This window comes from Anopheles moucheti, chromosome 2, assembly GCF_943734755.1.
Source record: "Anopheles moucheti chromosome 2, idAnoMoucSN_F20_07, whole genome shotgun sequence".
In the NCBI taxonomy this organism is placed as follows: Eukaryota; Metazoa; Arthropoda; class Insecta; order Diptera; family Culicidae; genus Anopheles; species Anopheles moucheti.
In genome coordinates this window covers 37,668,017-37,695,417 of record NC_069140.1, presented here as the reverse complement: position 1 = coordinate 37,695,417, position 27,401 = coordinate 37,668,017, and the positions used below count along the sequence as shown (strand labels likewise).

Genomic DNA, 27,401 nt, shown 5'->3' with positions numbered 1-27,401 from the left:
ACAAGCTATCGGCAACATAAAAAAGAAAAAGATGGATAGGTGAGAACTGCTTTGCTCGTTCTCTCGCTGCGGTTATTCGTTCTCTCTTTCTCCTTCGCTCTCTGGATTTCCTTGATTTGACTGCGGGCGTGTTGCAAGAATCTACGTGGCCATGATAAACTATGGGATTGCGCTATTGTTTTCCGTCACAACATCCAACTACCCGTGTCAATTCTCTGTCACTTCAGCCAGATTTGTTTGTGTGTCGAGATGGAAACGAAGCACCTACGCAGTACGGTTCCAATTTTCGCGTTTTCGTTATGAATAAAAAGACACGACTTAAGTAGTAACGATTCCGCTGCGGTTTCCTATTCCAAGGCACGACGGTCAGAAACCAACAACGCCTAGTGAACAACGGCACGGGAAGTAAACAAAAAGGACGCGCTCGCGTGTGTGTGTGTATGTGTGCGTGTGGATGTGGAACCAGCAAGGAAGAAGGAAGCTGCAATTAAGGACAACACCCGGGCCAATATTGAGTTGCGTACCGGGGTGCAGGATTTGCGTGTGTGCCATCATTACGTGATTGTTTAGCTGCAGACGGTGTGCAACAAACCACCCTTTTCGGGGAAGTGTGCCAGTGTGTGATCCGAACGCGGTGGAATTCCGGTGGAGGAGTAGAATTTAACCGGCTACCGTGGACATCGCAGAACTCGCACAGGATGGGTGGATTGCAGGCGGCTTGGTCCATCATGTCGATGGTGACGCTCACACCGTTCTTCGCCTTTCTGTTTTCCATCGTGTTTATGGCATCGATCGGGAAATCGTTCGGTGTGAGGCGACTGTACGTGGATCTTTTGGTGAAAATCTTCGAGGTAATTGTGGGAACATTCTCGCACCAATCCTATCTCATCTACGGAAGCGTGCGCCCGGACGAGAAGGACGTGCGCCCGGACGATATCGTTTGTATTTCTCATATCAGTCTAAATTGTGTGGGAGGATGTCCTACGTCTGGAAAGAAAATCAATAATCTGCTTGTCTCGTGAAAGTCTCGCCGCATTAAAAAGGATTAAGCTCGGAAGAATTTCTTCAATCAACGTTTTGTACGCCTTTTTAGGTGTATAATTTTGAATCGAAGGAAGAAAAGAACACAAACAAGAACAAAAAAACCGAAAGGTCCTTGCTGGGTGCCTTTCACATGCCAATGCATATTCACTGGTAATATCGATTCGGCCAAATGGGGAACCAATATCTCACCCACGTCTCTGTACATTGCTGTTCACCCATCAACCCCCAGGGTGCAACGGAAGCAGAAGATTATCGAAAGCCGAGAATTGAATCCATAATCGATAACCCGATGCCGCGGCGACCAAATCGGTGTTGCTGGTCAGCAGATTTAAGTCTCGCTTTTATTATTCTACACACACGATACGTGTGCGGCGTCCCCGATATACGGAGGGCTTGCAAGGGCATAAGTGGACACGTACTATGACACTCCTACCTTCCGCAACCGGTCCTGTGGATGCCGAAGTACTGCTGAATCATCATTTATGCCTTATCAAATGCGATGTTAAACCGCGACGAACGCGCGACATTGTTTTGTCCAGTTGAGAGCTTCACCCAACTTGCGTTAAACGCAACAACCAGCCACACAGGCTCGACGGGGGGTACCACGGTTTGTACATGGGGTTTGTGAGGCATCGATGTGCTCAGTGTGAGAATTGAGCCGGTCTGCACTTTAACTTGCTAATGAACCGTAATCTTTTCCAGCCGTTTCGAAATGCTCGAACATTCGCTCGGATTCGGATCGGTTTGGTGATTGAAGGTCCAAAGTTCGTGAAGATGTAGATTTGGAAAATAGAACCCACCCAGGAAAACGATTCCGCCAAACGTAATAGGTTACGTACATTGTACCACAGTCTAACTGTCCCTTTAGGGTTTTAAGCGTAGTAGTAGTTGTTAGCATTGAAGGTAGCAGGAAATACTGGCATCGGAAGTTATTTCATACTGACTGTTGCACTGCAGTGTACCGTTGTCGTAGCCTTTTTTTGCACCAGCAGTAGCGTTTGCACCACGAGACCTACAGGGCCCATTATCTGTAAGCTTGACCGTGAAATTATAATCGCCACCGTACGTACGATACTTCCAGTGCTCTATCGAACCTTTAGCGCTTTGTGCGTGGCGTGTGAGTGTGGCGCCGTTACACGCCGGTTTCTCCTATGGTGTGCGGTCAAGGCCACAGTGCTTGTGAGTTTCTCGCCCGGATTTCACCAACCGCAGACCCACAACCGTCCCCACCAGCTGCAAAATGCACAGTTTGCTCAACAATTTGCCTTTTGTTTTCAGTTTGCAGAGAGAGCGTGATGGCAGGACTGTGATGCGTCTCTTTGTAGCGGAGACCAAGAACACCCTGTTTTGCGAGTGATGCAGCGAGGTCAATAATCAAAAAGGTACACGACTGCAGTACACGAGCCCCTCCGTCAACCGGCATACGCTGCGGCAGTGATTGCTGTTAGTGTTTTTATTAGCTACTTTAAATGGCAGGCCAGTTTTGTTTTGCCTGACGACTCCTATCACCAGTGAACCCGAAAAGTTGAGGTCTGGTCGTATCGAGGAAGGAACTGCGCCAAACGCGATTATTATGCGCGCACAGTCAGATTTGTTTACGTTACGCTCCATGGCCCTGGAACTTTTGATGCAATCGATGCCAGTGCATTGAAATGTTTTTCGTTAAAATGAAAAGGAAGTAAAGCGACTTAACGACAGAAAACGATTAAGTTCATTAATCAATTAAACCAAACATAGGTAAACGGCTTAACCTTGCTGTAGATAAAAATCATTAGCTAGTTACTTAGCACATGCTGTGATAGAGTTCACCGTCTACATCCAATGGTTGATGGCTTAAGCAATTGTGGAGTAATCAACGTTCATGATAATTGATCATTCCTTAGTACCATAAATTTATAAGAATGAAATTACTTTGTGAGCATTCTATCCGACAGATGTGATGCACTTCTCCACCATGAATACCTTAACCTGATTGATATAGTTTGTTTGTTTTCGATGGCACTTCATTTCCCCCTTATAATATGCACACACGTCCAAAATCAATAACGACGCAAAAAGTATTCCAAAAGTCTAATACCATGTGATAAGATTACATTCGAGGCAGCTGGGGCGCATTTTGGACGGAATTGTTATCAACAGGTTATATCGTAAGGTGCGATAGAGTGTTTCGCCTAAAGCGATGAAGTTTTGTTTTCGCTTTATTCTGCAATCACAATACCTATTGGTGTACATCATATGGTGCTGAGCCCCATAACAACGATCGGGTGATCATTTGCAATGTGCATGCTTTATTGCTCGTGCGTTATCCGTTATCCGTGACGTACGCAGACGGGGCATCGCGTGTTATCAATCATCATATAAATGCTTTCTTTTGACTGTTATCAAACCCTTCAGGTTTATGAGGTCGGTAAACGATGAAAAAAGTCCATAATCCACAAGCCAAACAGCATCCAGAACATTCGTTGTGCGGTGCGAAACGCAAATATTGTTTACTATTTTCGACGTACTGCCACAGAGCAAATCGTAGGATCGTTGCTACCGTGTACATTCGCAAACCAGCGTGTCCCCATGGATCTCACTGCAAATAGAGTGAGGTTTCCGTTTACTTACCAATTAGCTTTATTTATTTGCTCTATTACTGTTCCCGGGCAGCCACACTGCTTGCCCTATTCCAGCACAACACCTTTGCACACTTAGATTGACACAGAGTGCATTTGAAGTACTTGCCATCCCCATCTCTTGTACCGAGATCGTTGCTGATCCGTTAGGAACGGGTATCGTGTGGCGCGGTTTAATTTTTCCATCAACACTGCTGCGGGCAAGGACTGTTACTTCTCATTCTATAAAAGCTTTCGCAGTTACACACCAGCAGGCATATATAGTCTAGGCATTGCAAAAGAAAACAATTTTCCACCAGCCAAAACATCGCAAGACGGGGCATCGTGCTGCATGCCGCCGGGATAAGACATAATTCCTCTGCTACCTTCGGTGTTGATGGCCGCGGTAGTATTATCAAAAATAAAACTGTTAACATCAGACAGAGCGAGATATGCGATAAGTAGTCGGGACGGATTGCTTGTTGTAAAGTGGCTCGAACATCAGCTGGTTGATATAAAAATAAACAACAGCTGTGATAGACATGCTGCAGCTACAATTTACAATTTTCTCGCTATTAGCGTACTGTACTGATTTTATGTTAAATGTTATTCTTGCGTGTTTCATATCGGTTTAGTTGTAGTAATAAAAATTTAAGCCCATATCAACGCCGAATGCAAACGTCAGCTTTCGTTGCGGATGCTTCGAATGTCGTCATACCTAAAGGAAGGGGAATAGATGCTAGCGCATGACGCAATTATTAATGAACTGCGTTTCGTTGAACGTTGAACAACACATCGGTTCTGGCCTTTTCGGCTCTAGACGCTAGTGGTGACCTCCAAATTTGCCCGAAAGTTGTCTCGAAGATGATGCCAGATTTGTTTCTCTATCTCTCTTTCACATTCAGAAAGGTTTTTTTTTGCATAGACTAAGCGTTTGATCGCTTACGATCATTTTGCCGTATAGTTTGCTACACGCAAGAAGTGAATTGATTTGGGTTTTAATTAGAAGCCAATTTTTTCCACTAGGATTTCTGAAAAGAGTCGAAGGAAAGAGTTTTTTGTTGCGTTTAACAGGTTTTGCAAACTGCATAATGCTTGAGATAGAAATTTCGTCGTTTTATGCTTAATTAGCTTTTGTGGCAGCAAAAGTGTTTAATATATCTATGATCGGGTTATAATATTAAGTTGTCTTTCATGTTTTTAATATATTTAACTCCTAAAATCCGCTGTCTAAGGATAATACATTTGTTCTGATAATAATACCTTTCTTTTCTTTCTACTTTTAGTTCGGGCGACAAAACATTGAATCCGTGCGGAAACAGCAATTCGCTAATATTACCAAATCCTATGCAGAAGATGATGACACACCCACCGGTGACAATCTTAGTACCGAATCAGTTGATACAGGCAGCATAAAAACAAACGGCAACATACCCAATGGAGGAAACCATCGGTACATGAACGGGCGCGATGCTTCGTCAAACATAGCGAACGGTGGCAATACCGTCATAAGTAGGGCAGAATCGCTTATCCTATCGCCGGAAGTTATTGATGATACGCGAAGCAAAAGTACCGAGCCGACCGATGAAGGAACCGTGCGTGAAAATGGTGACGATTGTGACGAGGACGCCAAATCGGACGGTACGGACGGTGAACATGAAGCGGCCGGTTTTAAGCTGTCGAATTGTCTCGACTACGTAAAGTCCGGTATGGAAGCGATCATCGAGGATCAGGTGACGAGCCGGTTTTTGGCGGAAGAGCTAAAAAATTGGAACTTGCTAACGCGTACTAACCGGCAGTATGAATTTATCAGCTGGCGGTTAACCGTGATATGGATGATCGGTTTTTTGATACGATACTTTATCCTGATGCCGATGCGGGTGCTTATCTGCTTCATTGGGGTAAGTTGGTCGTATTTGATTGAGTCAATTTCGTGTACTGGATAGAGTCATATTATCGAACAGGTTAAGTATATACTAAAGGAAACAATGGCAGAAAAAGACCTTAAAATATGGGCCACTTTTTCTGATGTTTGGTTCCGATTTACTGTCAAGAGTTTGAAAAATATTGTAGTTACTACTCATTTTTGAATTTACCAAAATGGGATGGAATGGTCTTCTGCTGGAAAACACAACATAACGCAAAACTCAAAATTCTTCTGCTCCACATGAAGGTGGTCTACTGTGTGATTGGCTTCGCATTCGTGGGCATTCTTCCGACGTTCCGGTTGCGCCGTATCATGAATGAGATCGTGTTCAAGCACACGTTTCGTATGATTACCCGCTCGATATCTGGCGTTGTACGGTTCCACAACCCGGAGTACAAACCGAAAAACTGTGGCTTCTGTGTGGCCAACCACACGACACCGATTGACATTGCAATCCTGTCCACCGATTGTACCTACGCCCTGGTGAGATACTGGTGTTGAAAATGTGCGGTTTTGCGAGCGATACATTGAAACGGAAGTGTGGGATGTGTTTCCGATCCTATAAACAAAATTGGCCATTGTTTTTTTGTGATTGTATGCAATTCGCTGTACTTCATGAACTTCAGTTAGGGTGGTTTAGTATTGTTAGAGCTGCATTGCATTTTGTAAATATTCATTTCCATAAAAAGATCGTCTATTTGTTGTAAATTTATCATAACTGGGAACACATGAGGGATACATAGTTTCTCAAATCTTTGCTGTACAAAAATGAACCGGAATATTTCGTTAGGAAAAAAACGCATTTGAGCACTAATGTCTGAAATTGGTTTTGTCATCATATTCTAGACAGTGATAAGAAGTCCTCGGTACGGATTCATTCGTAGGGATAGGGTTCAACAGATTTCCTCAAAATCTTTGCATTTTTTACAATGATTTAAATTTTGCCGCAAAACAAACACGTATTGTTTTACGCTTGCAACCATCCCCATAGGATAAGGGGAGCTGCTAAAAGAAAACAAACTTTTTAACATTTGCCTTATCGCCGGAACGGTAACTCACTGCTTTCTGGTATCGTCACCCCATCACAATTATTTTTCTTAGCGATAAGATGTAAAGGTTGTAGAGCAAATCAATTTCGTAACCGCATCAACACTTTTAACCAAACGTGCATGGAAGGTCGGCAACAGCGACAGCGAAGGTGCAGAAAGCAAAGTTCAAATCAGGTGATAACACACATGCACAGCATGGTGTTTACATGGGAGAGGAGGGTGAAAGCAGTCCACTGTTACGATGCAGCTTATGTGCTACGCAACAACTATACGTACATTGTTGGTGCATTACTACGTAGTGCACTGAGGCAGGGTAATAGGCGCGAGAAATTGAGAGAGTAAAACCTGAGAGTTTTCAGTCAATGAAGAAACCTTACTGGATGAGACAGCGAGGAAACCGTTACAGCGCATGGTTGTGTTGACATTGCTCCACTCCAACTATCAGCTGCATCTGTTGCATTTGTTGTGCTGCCTTCCTGTGGGGGGCAATCGTTTGCCTTTCCTTCCATTGACAGCAATCTGTACCGATCTTTCATCTGCTTTATGACGTCAAATGCTGTGAGGTCACTGGAAGCTGTGAGCAAATAATCGAGCAAAGATTAGTATGTCATTATTTTGCGGTACAATGGAAACGCAAAACACGGTTCATCAAAAACTTGGATTTGAAATTGTTGTTCAGGTTGAGCTTTAGGAGAATTTTCGTTACAGCTCTTATAGAAACTTCTTTCCAAAATAAGGGAATTATCCAGAAAAGTAAGGTATTAGATAAAGGACAGTACTGTAAACCAAAGCAATTTCATCTCCATTCATTGGCTGGTAGCAAAGCAAGCATGAATTGGGCACATATATATATATTTTGTTATGGAAATTATCCCCCATTCAGCTAATATATTGGGTTCGTTCGCATTGTTTGTTGCCCTTCCCTTTTTCTTCGAAGACCATACCATCGACCATAAAATGTACACAAATAAATAAACCCATTGGCATCCGTAACTGTTACCTTATAACCATCTGTAAATATTACACAATCGCACCATAAATGCATCGATTTTTTCTCTCTGGCATCTCCCACATTCTCAGGTCATATGGTTGACGTTGTGCACCGCCGTGGTTGGCTGCGTGCCGGAAGGTTCCATCAAGCGCGCCATGGTCAAGAGTGTGCTGATTCAGTGTTTCGGCTTTCTGTCGAGTGCATTATCATCTGTGATCAATTATCATAACATACAGAATCGTCCATTGAATGGCATCTGCGTGGCAAACCATACCAGTCCCATCGATGTGTTAATGTTAATGTGTGACAATTGTTACTCGCTGGTAAGTAGGGTCAAACCGGTAGGAGTGTACAGCATCTACCTCCCTCCGCCCAAAGCAACAATTCCGTTCCGCTCGTAAACCTCTTTTGATTTTCTGATGCAAAATTGGTAATAATTCTACATACAATTTCTTCTTTGTTTACTAATATCCAACACCGAATGGTGCCAAAGATTGGTCAGCGTCATGGAGGATTTCTTGGAGTGCTTCAACGTGCGTTGGCCCGAGCCTCGCCGCACATCTGGTTCGAACGTGCTGAAGCAAAAGATCGGATATTGGTGGCAAAAAGGTATTAGGATCCCTTTCGGAATGATTTCGGAGTTATGTGTGATTCATTTCAATGCCATTCTATAATACCCGTAGATTGAAGGAACACGTGACAGATCCCAATAATCCACCGATTCTGATTTTCCCCGAGGGTACTTGTATCAACAACACTTCCGTGATGCAGTTCAAGAAGGGTAGCTTTGAAGTTGGTGGTGTTATCTATCCAGTGGCCATCAAGTAAGTACTGACTGCTCTGTGTGTCCTCGCGTCTGGTGGCCGTTGTGCTCATGAAGCGCTCCTTTACCCTTTTTTCATTTAAGATATGATCCACGCTTTGGTGATGCTTTCTGGAACAGTTCGCGATACTCGATGATGCAGTATCTTTTCCTCATGATGACCTCATGGGCGATCGTGTGCGATGTATGGTATCTGCCACCGATGGAACGCAACGAGGGTGAATCAGCGATCGATTTTGCGAATCGCGTCAAGCGTGTCATCGCCGATCAGGGTGGTTTAGTCGATCTCGTCTGGGATGGACAGTTGAAGCGCTCGAAACCAAAGAAGGAGTGGAAGGAAAAGCAGCAGGAGAAGTTTAGCAAGCTGCTCAAAGGCGAATGACAGATGGCCTAGCGGTCACCGTGCCGATCCCGATGTCCGGAACAGCCATCGACGGATCGGAGCAGTGCAAAACCAGTGACACCTGCGGAGGTGCCAGTAGACGTGCAGCAAAGACAGGAAGTTTGCCCGCAGCGAGTAAACACATAAACACAAGGTTCATACTATGTGACGCTGGACAGGAGGCAGTGTCATCATCTTTTGCTCTTCACAAATAGATAAGACAGGAACCAATTAACAGAACTAGCCAAGTCCTTAGGATATTGCATCCTTTCTGGACAATGCACAGTGAACCCGTTATGCGTGATGCTGCATCGCGCGTGCTAGGACGTACTGTATAGGCACTACTTCAGTAACAACACCAACTATCACCACCAAATAACAAACAAACAAACAAACTAATGCGCTTAGGTGAAGATTATCCTCGCTCACTGCGAAATGTCAGTCAGTCTTAATTTGAAGGTTTCCTTTAACATATTGTTTAGTGCTTCTTTAGTTGTTTTTAAACGACACCCAGCATTTACGTTTAGCACATACCGCACCGCAACACAGCTCCACAGTAATGCTCGTTTGACAGTAGTACAAACCTGTAGCACAGTAATACCGATTTTACTTAAGTAGAGCAGGATGCACGTTACCCAAAAACACAACCAATAGAACATAAATAATCAGGCACCAACCAACACGTAGGTAGTAGGATTGAACTTTTCTATGGTACATTGCTATTTCCATCCCATTTTTGTAACTCTTTACAACTTGCTTTCACTCTTTGCATGTGTTTGTGTGATTTCCCTTTTGTTTCATTTTATGTTTTCCTACACGAGTTATATAATTGTATATTCTTTGCTGTCCAGTTTAATTTGTTTTACAAAAATCATTTAAATTTCGTGTTTGCGTCTTATCGACGACAGATCGGAATGGACTTCTTGTCAAAATGTTTGTCAAATGTATGGAATGCTAATGTTGTATATAGTATTTCGAAACGATAGGATGTTTGTATAAAACGTGTGGTGTGTTAATAGTTAGTTTTTTTGCATTTAACACTGTTTGTTTTCTTCACTTCGCAATTTATGCAAATAATTTTCATGCATGCTTTAGTTTTCCTGTGTTTTCCTTACAGTGTAAGCATGTAACATATTCGGGGCAGCTTTATCCCGTGCGCAGGATAAATGGGCTTGGGCAGCTAACTGCGTACCGTATCTGGAGTACAGTAGAAATGGAAGGTATTGTATGGTGTAAATCTAGCATTAGAAGTAACTGTATATCATAAGACTGAACAAAAACAAGGTGATGGAACGAGTGATGAAGAAAAACAGAAGATCGATAGCGGTAGCAACAATGAATGGCGATCTTATGGTTTGTTATGGTACAGATGTGTAGGTATAGTGTTGTTTGTACAGAGGTGATAAGGGTTTTGAAGCGCCACAAACACAGCGGCAAGATGCAGGACGGATATTTATATCGGTAAAGCTGCGGAATTACATGTTACAGACAGCAGGTGGGTCAAGACTATAAATGAAAGTGAGATTTAGGCCGGTTTATATGCGAAGTAAATAAATAGAACAGACACAGACCAACGCCCCGCGGTCGTAAAGTACGTGTGTAAAAAATAGTTGTTGTGCAACGGTTCTGGAGTGCTACACATGAGGATAGTAGACAGTAAAACGTAAATACCTACGACACAAGAAAACAAAATCCATGTAAAGTGAAAGACAAAAGACACAGATTAGGCATTCATCCTGTTAGTGGGTTATTAAAGAAATTATGAGGCTAAATTTGGTACAAGTTCGATTGTGTGCACCCGAAATCGCTTCAGTCAATTGTTTGTAGTTTTCTTTCATTGTCAACACCTTGCAGTTGCAAACCTGTCGAAGAATATACAATTACGTGTTGTGTTTTGTTGAGCGCGTTACAGTTGTGTTAAGAAACAATATATACCATGCAGCCTTTGATTGGATGTATCGAATATATATATTGAGAAGTTCGTTAGCAATGTTATGGGTTTTATGTAGTGCCAATTTTGGCCATGCCGTGGGATGTAAACAGTACGGTTTCATACCGTACGGTAAACAGTACTACTTTCACACACACGCACATACCTTATGCACGCTTCCTTACGCAGGAGTTCGTTGAGAACCTACAGATTAAGTATGAAAATCTTCATACAACAGTATAACTACATTGCATGAGAAGAAAGTTACATTTCTGCAGCTACAGTTATGACTGCCTGACGGCAAATAGCGTCATGAATAAGAAAATAAACTACCAAAATACCCATGCACTCAGAACCTACATCTGCCAAATAACTGCATTTGCTAGTAGAAGGAATACTAAAAATTGCAGATTTTGTATGCAAAAATAGTGCGCATTTGAGAAAGTTGCGGAGCAGATTATTCGATAACACGATATGCATCATAATGCACCAACCTTGTACAGCACCAAGAAACGTTGTGTAGAGAAGCAATAGGGATCTAGTGGTTTGAACACCATGAAGTCTAGGAACGAACTCGGTTTGCATAGTCCCTCATAGTCATTATGAAGCGATTCAGCTCCTTGAAGTAGTGCAACGTATTGGAATTATGTGTTGATATGTGCTTCTTGCGTTGTGACTAAATCATCCAACATTGCCAGAGTTTACCGATCACGATATTGAAATAAGCTACGGAAATGCGATAATGCTTCTACCGGTTTGTATCTACTGGCTAGCCAGTTGAGTTACTGAATTGCGCGAGAGGAATGGAGTGAATGAAACAACTAAATATGTGGGAACAAGGTAACATTTGCTAATACTGCTGTCAATGAATATTTATGATATAAAAATACATACACACACGAACACATACAATCTGAATGCCTAATTGTAGGGATGGATAAACCCGGGTAGAGATTAGTCGGGCAGCGGAGCAGAGTGGCAAAATAATTTGAAGAATTAATAAAACATGGGATCGTTTTTTCCTTTTGTCAAAACGTGCTTATAATGTATTTGATATGACGAAATTATTGTATTTACAACTTTAAATAATTCCTATTCTTTTCAAAATATAAATAATTCTTATTTAAGATGTTAGAAGTAACTGGGCAAGACTACCCTTGTTAAATGCAATGTAGATCATCTATATATAAACGTTTTTATGTATGCGATAAGGGGAACAATAACGCCACTACTTGGATCACATTTTCTACGATTTACGTACATTTAAGATTCCTTATTAGTCCAACACCTTCTACGATTTTTTCGGCCAAAGTACAGTTTTCATTGGATTGGAAAGTAAGAAAGATGGATGAAACGGAAATTATCCCTCATCTCTCGCTCAAACTTTCAGTCGGCTGGTACGAAATTCCATGCAAACCAGCTGTTTTCAGATTTCCGATACCAGGAAAGCATCTACGGAAGAGGTAGCACCTTGTACAGCAATTTTGTACGAAAACCGCCGAAAGGTATGCAATATTTGAACACTAACTTTCCCGTTGGTAGAGCAAAATTTCTTTGAAAACTACCAGTATTCGAATGTGTAGTACCAGGAGAGCATCCACGGAAGAGGTAGCACCTAGTACAGCAATTTTGCTCGAAAAACGCCGAAAGGTATGCAATGTTTAAAAACTAACTTTCCATACAATCCAGCTGTTTTCAAATTTCCGATACCAGGAGAGCATGTTTTTCAAGAGGTAACACCTGGTACCAGCCGAGTACCAGGATGTTGCACGACACATGTTGCACAACACATGTTGCGCAACATATGTTGCATAACATCTGACATGCAACGTATGTCGCGCAACATATGTTGCGCAACATCTTTCATGCAACATCTTACATGCAACATCTTGCAACAACTTGGGACTGCATCTACCAGGAAGCGCGTGATTTGTGCTTGCTCGGATGGTACCAGGTGTTACCTCTTGAAAAACATGCTCTCCTGGTATCGGAAATCTGAAAACAGCTGGTTTGTATGGAAAGTTAATTTTTAAACATTGCATACCTTTCGGCGGTTTTCGAGCAAAATTGCTGTACAAGGTGCTACCTCTTCCGTGGATGCTCTCCTGGTACTATACATTCGGAAATTCGGGTGCATTTTCATTTATTCTTCCAAGTCACAGAGTCGATATTCTTCTCTGCATTTAATTTATCACATAGAAACAAATGTTTTATATTACCAAGAAAGATATTTCTGATAATTTTTTTTACCTTTTAAATTAATTTTTTGCTATAAATTAACTCTGCTGTAAAATTTTCAAAAATCGCACAATCAGCACAAATTTGTTAGGGCCCACAACACGGCGAGGCCCAAGACCACCGCCTACACCGCCTACCGTTTTATCCGCCGCTGCTATCCGGCTACGGGTAAATAAAATCAAAAAAGCTAGAAATGGTAGGCCTAGACCTCCTGAAGATGTCATGCCGATAAATAAGAAGGAGTTTGAGTACACTGCATGATGCTCTTGCGTAGCCGTGTAACCGGGCCGACATAGCTAGTAATTAATAAAAGTGAAGAAAAGCAAATTACTGTCGTATGCTTGGTCAACTAACAGGCATCTCCTTGGATATGCCCATAGTAGTGATAACCTATGGGAATTATTACCAATATATTTTATCACCATACTATACTAATCATATAACATGTATGTTGTAAGCTACAACACATGGATGCCATCAGTGGGATTGTTTTCCTTTAGTGTTGTTTACAGTAAAAATTTCTAAAACTTTCGTTATTTATTTATATTATCGTTAATAATTTATATTTTCCATTAGATCGGAATAATCAACCACTATCGACTGTTCGACTTTAGCATGCAATTTTTCAAACACAACTTAAAATAAATATTACATGAAAAGCAATTGCAAAGCATATAAAGTAACGAGTAAAATAACACGTTTGATCTGCCCAAGTGGATGAGCGCGAATAGCCTACTTTTAGGCGCTGTCATTTTTCAAATAGTCAGTTGCTACATTTTATAGGGTATGGTGGGGCCAAATACATGTTTTGTGTTTGTACATTGCTCTAATATATTTTTACATGATTTTATTATAATTGGAGCTTGTATAATAATTTTACCACATTTTTAAAACGCGTAATCTAAATTGTTTTGTGAATCCAAATGCTTTTTTTTTTATTAAAATCAAGAACAGACTAAATGTATCATGCACAATTTGTTTGTAAAACCATAAAAAAGCCCATGCAATTAATCTTTCATGTGTGTGTGTTACTCTTCACTCGATCACACATATTATTCTTTTCTGTACGTCCGAAGCAAGGCTCTGTGGTGCATAAATCATCACTCGACAGCAATGCTCTTTATTTCGGGGCGACACAAAACTGGAAAGCACACGTCCAGCGGCATCGATGCGCGGTCGGAACCAGTTTTCATTTCGATTCTTTTTCGCTGGCAAAACCGAAAACACAAGGGTCCCAAAGCTAGTATTGCTGCTTCAGGTACCATGGGGTTGTCGGTAAGCGTAACTCGATTTATTGACGCGCATACATTACAACACCAAAGCCGGGCATGTTTCAATCGATGACATTTAACGTTTCACGAAAATAATCTTAACCGGTCGAATGATAGTAATACAACGCCTCCACTGTTTGTCTTTTTTTTACACTCTTGCTAATATTTGGATGGGATGGGCAGACGGTGTGGGTTGTGGTTTTAAAATAGTCACATGTTGACTTTGGCATCGAACGAATTTCTCGGAACGTTTCAGGCGTGTTGGAATCGGGGTTTCCCTGTCCCTGACCGGCAGTTTGCGTCCCAAAACCTGACCCACCCGGAGGGAAATTGAATGTCTGCGTAAACTATGCGCGCACGTGACAACCCGGACAGTTCGCTATGACGCGAATTGTATCCATAGCAACCAGTACTGCTGCAGACCGGGTGTAAAAAGTTCCAACTCATAATGTTTTGCCGTTTTTGATGGGTTCCGCAGAATGAGAATTGATTCAAGAAAACAGGAAACCATTGGACATGCTGCCTCGGTTTGGTTGAAGTACTGCTGCCCGTCGGAAGTTTCCAGTTGCATAATAGTCCACTTCTGCATGACATCCATCTACTGTCCATCCATCCGTTGCATGCGTCATTGCGTGGCTTAATGCGCACGGGCATCTGAAATGCATGCGATAATGCAGTAACGATGTGCTTGTGTGCTAAGCTTACAATAAAACGAAACTTAATCGGATGCTTATGCTGCTGCCGCTGTACGACCTTGCGAGGGATTGTGCGATGCACGAGACATTGACAAATGTTGCCTCATTTCCGCTGGCCACTGTCATCGGGTAAATTTTAGGTTCGGTGATGTATCAGACACGTTATTAAATTCACTATACTCCAATACATAATTATATTTGGGAACTACATGGTTTGAAAATCAGTAAGATTCTTTGGCTAGCGGTGTACCAATTATGATCACATAACTTGCATACATGCTACAATCAGCGTTTCAAAGGTCAGCATAACAATACAGTCATACAATGAATGGGAGGAAAGTTCTTGTAACCCTTTTTTCTGCAAAGTACTGCATCTAACTGTTTCCGATGACGTCAAACCCTTTGCATCTGCACCAGTGCCAGTGCCGAGCTGAAGAAAAGTTTCCATTACATTAGCAGCACACGCAGCACAGGGTGGACGGGAAAGTGTTTCCGGTTTTCATGCACTGTTAAGGTCAGCCCTTCATAGTTGCCTAGGTAACCTGTGACGCTGTTGGAACTTGTGATGCTTCGCTTTAGCTTTATGTCGTGTGGTTAATGTAGAAAAATTTAAATTCTGTCGTGGGTGTACAAGCCTCAAGGTATGCAATATGCCGTATAATTACCACTCTGTCATCCTTAAGATTATCGAGGAAATAGAAGAACTTTTAGGCACACCAAAAAGTGTTAAACGTTTCCTAATAAATTCAGAGTTTTAAGATATGCATGCGCCCAATAATAATTTACTTGATCTCAGGCATTCTGGATGACTGGATGACTGGTCCAGTGTGATTCTGAGCGGTAAAACATATAGTATAAAATGTTTACTTCAATGTGTTATCGAAATTAGATCGGTTTAGGCAACTTGAGGCTTAAACATATCTGCTTTAGTTTGATTTCTTTTTTCTCACATGGGGGGATTTTTCTGATTACTTTATTGTCCTTATTCTTCTTCTTTATTGGCAACAAGATCAACCTCCCAAAATGCTAAACCCAGTTGGAGGGCTTCGTGTGCAATTGTGTTTGAGGAAAAACCTGATTCCTGCCTAATTCAATGTCGATGCAATAATTGGACCTGTTGGATGCGTGATCTCGTAATGGGGGACCTACTTATACCACCGTGGCACGTGTTCATGGGATCATCTCGTCGCCTAAGATTCCCCACACCAATCTGTTATCTGTATCTGGGAAACAGCTCCCTTTCTCCATTAAAAAAAACCTTAATCAAACGGCGAAACGGTTGTGTTTTCTGGAGTGGAAAGAGCCAACTTTCATCCATCGCACTAAGAAAGAAGCCACTCATCAGCAGCAGCATCATCGTTTACGATTTAAGATGGCATTAAATGTTCGTCAGTTCAGTTTCTACCATCCTTCCCAATGCATTATATGCTAAATTGTAGCTTTGCAAAAAAAAAAAACGAAACCGAAAAGGAAAAAAACAAAGAGAAAACAGCAAACAAACAATTGTGCTGCGGTTGTGATTCGGGTTTCGCACCATACCCGCCCCGAAAAACAATTGTCACGGTTCGCCCTGACGGGCTCGGGTTGGACGGATCCACCGGGTGGCATGCTTCTCGGCCAATTTCCCTTCACAGCCGTTGCGATCGTGCGTGTCTTTACGATCCGCACGGCGCTGCTGCATTGTGCTGCTGTCGTTGGCTTTGGTTGCACGTTTCCTTCGGTCTCTACGCTGTGCTGACTCCTATTTTCCATGCCACCATTCTCATCCATTTAAAGTGGGTAAGGAAAAGGCAAACCATTAGCTTTTGGAGTGCAGTTTTTGTTGCTTCTTTTAATTTGTTTATGCAGCGGAAGCTTCAAAGGTTAGCCGGGGGACTGATAAGATGGGCCGCGCCGATGGGATGGTGCAACGGCACACAGTAAACCCACCGAAACACACCAAACCACCACGGCTCAGCGTTTTGCAGGTTGCCGATTTTGATCGCAAGGTAAACACAATGGTGCGGGAGCGTGTATAATTTATCGTTCGCGTATATCTGGAAACAGCAAAGAATTGCAAATTTGACAGCTTCCAGCTGGTTGGTTAACGGGTTGAAATGTGCACGATGCCATCAGATGTAAAAGAAAAATTAATTATACCGAAACTGCTTTAACTAATCTAGCGGAGTGTATGAATATTTCTCCCCCCTCAACCTTGACCTTACAGATGTGTGCTGGTAGATAATGATCACGCTACCTTTTTCCAGCACTGCAAGGGTTTAATTAATCTATTTCAAACAATCGATCAACCTGGTGGAAAATCAATTTCTCTCCGAGGGCCACCGTCATCGAATAGGCGTGGAAGTTAATGTCCCGAAAACAAACACATTCGCGCTCCTGTGTAGGGTCACCTGGCCTGACCGTGACGTACACCCCTTTACGTTTGCGGAGGCGATCCGGCTATCATCAGTTTCACCTTCGTGCATTGTTATTAATGCACCAGGTAACGAAGATGCGAGAAAAATAGTTCCGGTTTTTATTGTAAAGTACACACAAAACAATAGAGTTGATATGGGGAGGCCCTTTCGGGGGAGGATTTTTCTCACCAGCTTTTCCTCGCGTCTTTCAACCAAAAGGTCATTGAATCGATGATCGATGATGTACCTTCCTCAAAGGGGAAAAAGATGGTAGAACAATCACGAAAAAAAAACATCATTTGTACCAGGAAGTCAGTTCGTTAGGTTGCTTTATCAAAAATAGCATGCGAAAGTAAGAAAAACACCTTCGATCATTTCGTGTAAGCGTTGCAAATTTGTTTACTCTTAGCTCATTCTTACCAATGAATCATTCCGCGCGTGTTGTGAATGGCGAAAGCAAAGCGGTCAAATTGATTGAGTCCACAACAACCAAAAAAAAAAAAAAAAACACCGCCGTGCAACCTTGTACGTCATCGAATGATCGAGTTGGTGCAAGGACGTAATCGGTCCGGGCGACCCCGTCGACAAAACAGACTAACACGCTTTTCGAACCTCCAATTAAGGGGGTTTACCGACCGAGATCGATTGGAAGAAGACTTCCTAGTGGCGGGAAAGGAAAAAACACGAAGGAAAATAAACTAAAAAAAGATCAATCACCACCTGGTCTAGTGTTGGTTCGACTGCGAGCCTCCAACGACAGACTAGTGGTCGTCCCCTGGGCCCCCGTCGGTTGGTGTGGTTACTGCGCTTGAACCAATCCATCCGCATAGTGTGCCGGTCCGCACCTATTACACCCGAGCACAGTTAATCATACAGACCGGAGTTGCACTAGCAGTAGGTAAAAGGAAGTCACGAACCCAGATGCAGACCCGATGCGTACCTCGCTGGTGACTTTGGATAGATTTTTCTCGAAAAACCGATCCCCGGCCCCAGTAGGGAAGGGGAAAGTCATGCCATGCCATGCTCTTGATCGCGCTGATCGCGTTGGTGACGTGTTCGTCGCTTGTAGCGGTTTCGGTTTACTGTTCGTACCTTCGGGCTGGATCTCTTGTGGTCTTTTGTTGGGTCGACTTTAGTAGACATCGATGACAGTTGGAAGCGGTTTTAGAAGTTTTTTTGCTTATGAATGAACAAATTTTGAAGAACTACTAAAATAGACATCTTAATCATATCTTCTAGGATAATCTGCACACGTGTGTACTAAATGTAGTACTATAGTACGAGGCATATTCCAATCAATAATTTCAAATCACAATGAGGTTGTTCCGTTGTACCATCCATAGGCGCATTGGTCAAAGGGTCAAAGTGCATACCCATTGGATTCCCTTTCACCGGCGTTTTAGGTTCAAACAGTAGCAAAGCAATAATCGGTAACAATCGCAACCCGACAGAATAACCATTCCTCTTTTTCGATTGATGCCGCAAAAAAATGGCTAAAGAAACGTTTAAAGAAAACCACCAAGAGTCGATATGACTTTCACTCCAATTGCGAGTCGCAGCGTCCGGTGTGAGGATTATAATTATTATACTATATGCTGTTACTATTCCATATTATCAATGTGCACTGTAGTAGTAGTAATAGTAGTAATATTATTAGTGGTAGTAGTAGCAGCAGTACACGATTGTCATCCGGTTTTCATCTATGCACTATGCTTACCATCCCCACCCTGCTGAATGGCTCGCAGACAACCAGAAAAAGGGTGCTAAGCAACGAACCTTCCTTCTACGCTCCTTCCTCCAAACTCCAACCCCCCCCCCCCTCCCCCCCCTCCCTTCTCACCCTCTCCATCCCCACAAAACCCCAATTCACCCCTGTATCATTGTGCAGATCGTGTTGCATCTCGCGTGCGCTCAGTGCGTGGTGGGCAGGCACTGTCGGTTGCTCTCTGTCGTGCGTACGCGCCACAATCGCGGCATGCGATGGTGTGCGGTAACGCAGAAAAGCAAGAAATAGCGAATCTCGCGCACGGCCAGCGTCATTCGTCGTCAAACCGTACGTGAAGTGCGTTCGTTTGCTCTGCAGAGCGGTCGGAAATTTCCAGCGAAAGTAAAGCAAAACCCCGCAAAAAGCTCATCCCTTCCAGGTCAGTACTGCTGAAGTGCGTAGTGCGTATGGTGTTGTAGCTGTGCGTGAGTGTGGTTGCGGGTTTAGTGGCCGTTTTTGTGGTTTTTAGTACCGAGTGCGTACCAGAACTGTTTACTGGTTTTTAATAAAAAGTTACAAGAGTTCTTAGTGAGCTTAGCGCCCCAAAGTTCCAGGATGTTTTGTTACCATCCCTTTTCATACCCGGCCGTTGGTCCGTGTTTGAACGAAGTTTTTTTTTGTGCGTCGTTGGTTGCTGTGTTGTCCGCTCAGCTCAATGCTGTGCGCACTCCGTGTGGTTGGCACTGATTAATTTTTATTAGAAAATTGTGTGCTCCCTCGATGCCGCTTTCTGGCGTGATGGACGGATTGGGACGAGATGCTTCTTGACTGACACGGATTCCGGGTGGACCGGTTCGCGCAAATGGTTAACAATGCGCTAGGCATCCCCACAGCTTCACCAACAACCGAGTACAACGGCCAACAAAACATCAACAAAACAATAAAAACAAAAGTCCCCCCCTACGGTACAACCGTTCGCACGTGTAGGGACCTTTGGTCCTACAGCGCCCGGATGATCTGATCAACGCTACAAAGTAGCTCTCGAACTCGTAAATGCGTTTTGTTGTACGCGGTAGTTAGTAGTTGAACTCTTCGAGACGATTGACGATCACGCATTAGCGCAAGTGCTCCAAACTGAGACGAGTTGAGGTGTAGAGTTAGTGTCTGCGTGTGTAGCATGTGTGAAGTGGAGCTCGTTTAACATCGACCCAGCCAGTCATTACAACCCTCTTTTTTTCGATCCTTGTATCATTACAGAATTAAAGATTCGTTTGCAGCAACCACACAACAAGATGCGTTCGTTCACCGTTGTTGCCGTGCTGGCGCTCAGCTTCTGCTACGTCCATGCTGCCGATGAGCCCGCCTCGAAGGAGGCCGCCGTCGCCGCCGAGGGTGGCAAGACCTACAAGCGACTCATCCCAGCGGACGTGCTGCGAGGTAAGTGACGTGCATGTGTCCCAACCCGCCCAACTGTTCCGATTCCGATGCCCAGCTTGATTGTTCCATTTGCGCCACACAAGACACATTGTTTCCAGCAGACGGAACACACGGAATGTGCACGGTGGCGCAATCGAAATTGGATGTTTGATTTGCTGTGCCCAGAAAGGCCACACCCGTAGCGCGGTGTTTCTGCAACGCTGCAACGCCTTTTAAGCTGTGCTACCAATTTGCCCGAAGAAGACGCACACGTCTCGAGGTGTTTTTTGTTGTTTGCTTCAGTCTTTAAAGGCACCGCACCCTTGAGGGAGGTTCACCATACGATGCGAACCACACTGGTAAAGCGATTTTCGAAACGATCAACACAAAGGAGGCTTACGGTGGCAACTCGTTGCTACTACCGTTTCACGTTGCAGTCGTACGCCGCTGGGTGCAATCACAAAAAGTTGCAATAATTCCTTTTCCCAACCAAAAACAGCCCGCCCACATCATCGCATCTTGCATGCGATCGAGCTGCTAGGGGGTTGCGGGCCCCGATCGGAACTCAACTCCAACTCCAAGAATTGGTTTCGGTGACACTGCGTATTGCTAGCATTTGCTATTGTAACACCAACAAAACCGCCTCTGTGCCTTTGTGGCGCAACCGAACGGTTAAGCAATTGGGTGGATGACGCGAACGAACGCGCCATGCGTTCAAACAATCCTCCAGTGTGTTTGAAAGCTGACAGACGAAAAAAAAACAGGCCATCTGAACCGGTTCGTATAAATCACGCACCACACCGGCAACACATGCGTACACGTACACTGACGTGCTCGCTCCGTTCTAGAGTAAAACGTAGTAGGCATAGGGTTCCGTTTGTTTTTTGCGGAACCTTACAACAGTATCGCACAACCACGAGAGATACTAATCAACATGACTGCTAGCGGCAAGCGTCCACTACTTACGCTTCGTTTTACACGTTTCTGAGTAAAGACCAGCATCTAAAAGCAGTACACCTACTGTAGAGTAGTTGTGCTAAGTGCAGTTGTGCCCATTAGTGACATACTCGTCGCACTGCACCCGTGTTGGCATTGAAGACCGGTTCGATCCATGGGCGTACCGCAGTAGCCTTTCGATTGCAGATCTTTCTGGTGTGGACGGCCACTGAAACCAGATTGCCGAGTGCGTGCCGAAGGTATGGAGTGCTTTGCTAAAGGGTAGTGATTAAAATTTCTAACTGGTGCAACCTGCACAACCGAAAGGTTTTACCGTGAAGTGTCGGTAACGTTGGACGCAGCTCTCAAAGGAAAAACCCCGAAACCGGAGAGAACCTTGCGGGTTAATTAATTCTGCCTGCCGTGCCCACTCTAGGTTTTCAGTGTCACCTTCAGAGGGTGGTGGACACAGTAAGCTTTTGATCAGTTTCGAACAGTTGGCGTAGCGGTGAAGTTGCAATGTTCCGTTTTCTTTCTCATCAAACCGCTCGTTGCTGAAGAACGACAAAAGAAGCGCAGCTCGGTGGGAAATCAACCATCCGTGACGTTACCACGTGCCGGTTAGGATAATTGTCACCAGGAAGCTGTTCTTCCCACCACCAGCAACAAGTCACTCTGGAACTTTCCTTTCTGCTCACAAATGACACCCCAAAAGCCACCCCGAAGCGGGTCGCGATTTCCGTTTCCGTCTGACAAAATAAAAAAAAAAAGGTGCCATCGGCATCGGGTGTTGCTCGCTGTGCAAAACGACACACTGTCATGGCTTCATGGCGCCGCACAACGAAACAAGGGGCAGAAACCGTTACGCATTGACACTGAAAATAAAAGGCACCGGATCGGATGGTACATTCGCAAAAGCCGAACGAGTGGATGATTTGGAGCATAATTACAGGGTGACGTTATTTGTACAGACGCTAATGCCCCATTGCCCATCCGCTCAGTTCAACGCGGAGTTCATGGTTGTGCTTATTGGGAGTGCTATTGTTTCTTCATCCCAAATAGAAAAAAAAATCCCCCGATGCTAGACCGTTTGGTTATGATCGTGAAATTACTGCACCTGCCCTGCCATGTGTGTGTTTACGCACGAAACCACATTCTAGTGACCCTGAAGTGTTGCATCCACCAATCTCCACCCCGCCGGTTGCAATCGTCCAAACGGATCTGATTGCTTGGTAAAGCGTTCTTTGTAAATCATTCGAAAAATTAACGCTCTAATGGACCTTGGCGTTCGGTCCGCTACACTGCACTGGCCAAGGGTGGCAAGTGATCGATCGAACTAGTTTGTTTTAAATTGTGCACTCATTAGATCGGTTGATCGTCACCCTCGTTGTTGTTGCTTTTTTTTTTTTGTACAATACCTTCAAAGAATTACCTATAAATGTGTACAATGTATTAACGTCGATTTCACCGATCGCCAGACGAGAAACCCATTAAAGCATATCGGCGCAGCTAACCGGATCTGGTTTGGATCCTTTCACTTTCGAAGCGCGATGGCAAATCTTCGCCCATTTAATTCGAATTACTTTATGTGCTTCACTGTTTCCTCATTGTTTTACGAGCGTTGTGTGGGCCGGTCGCTGTATGTTTCGTAACTTTTCCGGCGCTGTGCGAGTAGTTTTGGGGCGCATTGTACGGTTTCAACAGGCTACTGGGTGTTCAATAAGTTCGAATACACATTTGCATCGTTCTTTTTTGCTCCATATTCATATTCTATTCATATTCTATTCTGACAGTGTTGTCAGTTTTAATTACACCTATTCGCATTAAAATTTGCCTGGTGTAGACTTATGTCCCTATGTTGTTTTCTCATAGGGATTAGAACTAATCGTTTGAGTCAAGCATAAGTTTTCCTCTTTTGACACGAGAGTCATGAATTCATTTTTTTTTCGACAAAACACGAACTAATGTTGCAGCAGGCACATGGTGTGCGAAATGACCAGTAGTAGCCTCCAACATGGGACAGCATTAATGAAGCTAATACGAACATGTCAAGTATCCCATATACATCGTCCATCCCTATGTCCATCACTCAATTGTACTCCAACCTTGTTTTTTTAAATAAATAAACTCCATATTCAACATGATGCACTTTTACGCATATTTTTGATGTACATTGCTGCCTCCAGTCTTTGAAATCTCTACGAAGGTGAGCACTAGTTGTTCCAGCTGGACGGTGCACTATAACATACACGAGTTTTTGTCCAAACCTGGTTTCCCAACGAATTTTTGAACATAGCTTTGGGGACTCCCAGCTCCTCGAATTTCAATCCCAAAGTCTTTTTGTTTGGTTCTGTATGATATCAATTCTTATCAACTACAAGGTCATCACTGTGGACTAGTTCAAATAGGTAGTTCTCAAATCTCGAACAAAATCCCCATACAAGTAGTAGGGAAGTATTAGGTTATTTTCTAAATATGTTTTGTAAACGTTAAATGTAAATATAGCTAAAACCAGAAACCAAAAATACAATCTACATTTTTTAATCGTATTTTGAACTTAACACCCTGGCTTTAGCACGGTTAACGCATGTCCCCAAACATGATTAATAATTAATTAGAATACAAGCAAAATGGAATCTCCGATGATGATATTAAAAATTATTTACAACTATTAGCTTTATAATTTGAAAGATTTAACTACAGAAGAGCTAGTCATTCTATTATAAATAGCTGCACTAAAAGTCACATATTGATTTGTTGAATTCTTTTTTTTTCAAATTCTTTAACTAACTAACTTCTAACTAAAACTTGCATGATATGACTCATCACGGATTCGTTTGGTTGGTTTCTTTTTGCCTTACCGATCACTGATTCTTTACAATTAACACTTGCGCTTAGAAAAAAACGTGCCATTTGGGTAGGAAAATGGCGCCCCAGTGCCATTGTGGTGTTTGCTCTACGTTATTAGTGATGTCAAACAACTCCATGCTGACTAATTAATTAGCATCACAGGCAGCACAGAAGTGAACTAAACGCGGCCGAACAGATTGGGGTTGGTGGGGAAGGTGCCCATTTACAAACGCTTTGTTCAACGTTACACTGTGTTGATCCGCGTTGGTGATCCACTGTCAAGGTGATGGTAACCGATGAATGGTCCGCAAGAGGGAGCCACATTGAATGGTTTAGTGTAGCGCAGTAGCAGAGAGGTAACTAAACAGAAAAAAAACAAGTAATCCAATCTCGCCCGTGCTAATTTGCTATTCCGAGCGTGAAAAGCGATCATGAGCTTGGGGATGGTGTTTGCTAGGGTAGCCGTACACTCCCTCGCACACCTGTAGCGATCTCTGCGCGACCGTGGACGAAGGCCAACGAAGTTGCAGCTGGAAGTTGCAGCTCGTGCAATGTGGTAAAATGATGGTACGAGGGGTGAGGATAGAGAGAGAAGGGAAGAGATTATCGATTCGTCCGTTCCACAGTGGCGAGAAGTGAAGGGAATGTCGTTCATTCGCGAATGATCTTCTAAGTGGTGTTTTTTTTTTGAATTTTATGAGATCATTCCACTCTCTTTGTCGCTTTATTTTAGTTTTCATACACGTTCACTTTACACGGTTTGAATGGTTGTTAGATCTTTATTGGCTATAACTTACTGACTTAAAAGCGATTGTGGTCATGCGCTTTCTGTAAGCCATTCCTATTACGGACACCTTTTTCATTCGCAATCTTTCCACTTTCGATCATTCGTGCTTCACTTTCAGCCTGAGTTATGGGGCACGCGTTATGCAACCCCATCCGACTGTGGAGAAGATCGTTCACGGGATCGCACTACCATAAACAGAAGTCGGAACGTGTAGGTGCCGTCCCATAAATGGACGGAAAGAAAAGAAAAGGAGGCTGTTACTTTTAGCACTCCAAGTAAATTCCTCCAATATACTCCCCCTCCCCCTTCCAACTGCGGTTCACCTTCCCGAAGGGCAACGGTTCAATGTTTTGTACGTGACTCACCGAATGGCCGTGCCGCGGAAACAAGAAATAAAGCCACAGTAAAACGTCAAACATTAGCCACACAAGGTCCGCTTCATGCTGGACGTAAACCTCTTCTGGAACTTCGGGAAGGAAATGGTGCAAAATTTGCATATTATATCATGGGTTGCGAAACGAACTGCTGCCAGCAAACAACAAGACACAATCCCTTTTCCTTTATGCCGGCTGGCTGAAGCTGCACAATAGTGTCTGCTGCCATGTTCGACGTTCTTGTTGACATCCGTACATGCGTGCAAACCAAAGGGGATGCGAATATGTTGGCCTCGGTAGAAGCTGACCACCGACCAATGAGATCCATGGATCTGGGTATTCCCCGGGGAAGAATAAAGACAGTCAAGGCGAGAACCTGTTGGGCAGCTCATTAGTATGCTAAGTTTGGAAATATTGTTGTTTTAGTTGCATGTTTTCTGTCCGTCGTTTCGTATTGTTTTCCAACCGACTGAGTGTCTAATTTCTGGAATTCCGAAAACGACACCAGGCATGATCGTGTGACACGGAATGTTTTGAGACCTGTTTTTGCGAACATTTGGTGGTGATCCGAAGCGGAACGATCTGCGTTTTTTGGCAAGACAAAAAGCAAGACATTCTTTTGTTAAAGGCACAAGAAAAATTAATACATATTTCCAATTCTGTTTTTCGCTTCCAGATTTCCCCGGAATGTGCTTTGCCTCGACCAAGTGTGCCACGTTCGAGCCGGGCCAGTCCTGGGAGCTGACACCGTTCTGTGGTCGCTCCACCTGCGTGCTGTCCGATGACGCTCAGCCACGGTAAGCCATTAGCATTTGCGAGCAGTTTCATACGGATTCGATTGCAATGTTCCTGCCTTATTTCTTATTACAGCCTGCTCGAGCTGGTAGAGGACTGTGGACCGCTGCCACTGGCCAACGATAAGTGCAAGCTGGACACTGAGAAGACAAACAAGACGGCTCCCTTCCCGTCCTGCTGTCCATCGTTCACCTGCGAGCCGGGCGCGAAGCTGGAGTACCCAGAGGTGAAGACTGCCTCAGAATCGGCCACGGAGCAGTCTGCCAAGAACTAAGCGTCGTGTCGTCGTGTTGGCACTACTTTGCCATTCGGTGCAATCCAGCACACCGGCATACAGCAGCATCTTAATCTACGCGACAAGCTCCTATCCTAAGAGTTAGAACAGACAAAAAAATCTCACAGACACATAAAGCAGCGAGCATAACATAACCATTTTAAAACCCCCATTCCCAAGTACGACCCAAGTCATGCGAATACGTGTTGACATTTCAATATGTTTCCATTTTTTTCTGTTTGTAATTTGTTACCATTTACATACTTCCGGTATCTCCGAACAGAGGTTTATTTCGAATAGGAAGAGGTAGCGGCATACTACCCCTATGATCCTCGACAGTAACAGCAAGCAGTATATGAACAATTAGTCAAGTTTGTGATATTAGAAGTATATATTTATCTGGAGAGGAAACGCAAAAGCAAACAGCAAACGCCACAAACACCGAACACCAGAACCCAACGTCAGAAACCAGACGGTACAGCAGTAGTGCAGTAGTAATGTAAGTGAAGATCCTACCGTACGATAGTTACTGCTTACACGCTCCAAAACGATCGCTTGTGTTGGTATGCATGGGTTAGCAAGGAAGCTTTCTGTTAGGATACTGCATCGGGAAAAACAAACAAACAGCAACATTACACTGGTTTCTCTGTGTTCGGTCTGCATCGTTTGACACCAACCATTCCACCTCAGAACAAACAGGCCCACTCCGTAAAGGTTATTTTTTCTTCGCCATCTCCTCATCTTCATCTACTTCCGGTGCAGACGATCATTATGTATTGCGCAATGTCTAAATACTGTTTTAAGTTTTTTGTAATTTTGTTTTTTCGAACAATCTTTTCAAATAAAATTCAATTCAGTACTGAATTAATAATGTAACTGAAACAGAGTGTGATTATTGTCTTATTATTATTAGTTATTTCA

The 27,401-nt window shown here is 43.4% G+C and overlaps 2 protein-coding genes across 3 annotated transcripts; both read left to right on the top strand.

Annotated features, from left to right (window-relative positions):
• The first annotated feature begins 254 nt into the window (after positions 1–254).
• On the top strand, positions 255–9,909 carry LOC128299290 (glycerol-3-phosphate acyltransferase 3). 2 transcript variants are annotated; one of them, XM_053035201.1, is made up of 7 exons: positions 255–851; positions 4,928–5,542; positions 5,815–6,051; positions 7,698–7,931; positions 8,102–8,217; positions 8,292–8,432; positions 8,516–9,909. In XM_053035201.1, the coding sequence occupies exons 1-7, from the start codon at positions 699–701 to the stop codon at positions 8,811–8,813; spliced, it is 1,794 nt and encodes a 597-aa protein (XP_052891161.1). In that variant the 5' UTR covers positions 255–698; the 3' UTR covers positions 8,814–9,909. The 2 variants fall into 2 exon arrangements, with proteins under 2 accessions (XP_052891161.1, XP_052891162.1); XM_053035202.1 differs by lacking the exon at positions 5,815–6,051.
• Positions 9,910–19,397: 9,488 nt separating this feature from the next.
• LOC128310291 (uncharacterized) lies at positions 19,398–27,356 on the top strand. The gene is made up of 4 exons (XM_053046894.1): positions 19,398–19,487; positions 20,306–20,485; positions 26,088–26,208; positions 26,282–27,356. The coding sequence occupies exons 2-4, from the start codon at positions 20,341–20,343 to the stop codon at positions 26,478–26,480; spliced, it is 465 nt and encodes a 154-aa protein (XP_052902854.1). The 5' UTR covers positions 19,398–19,487; positions 20,306–20,340; the 3' UTR covers positions 26,481–27,356.
• Positions 27,357–27,401: the final 45 nt, after the last annotated feature.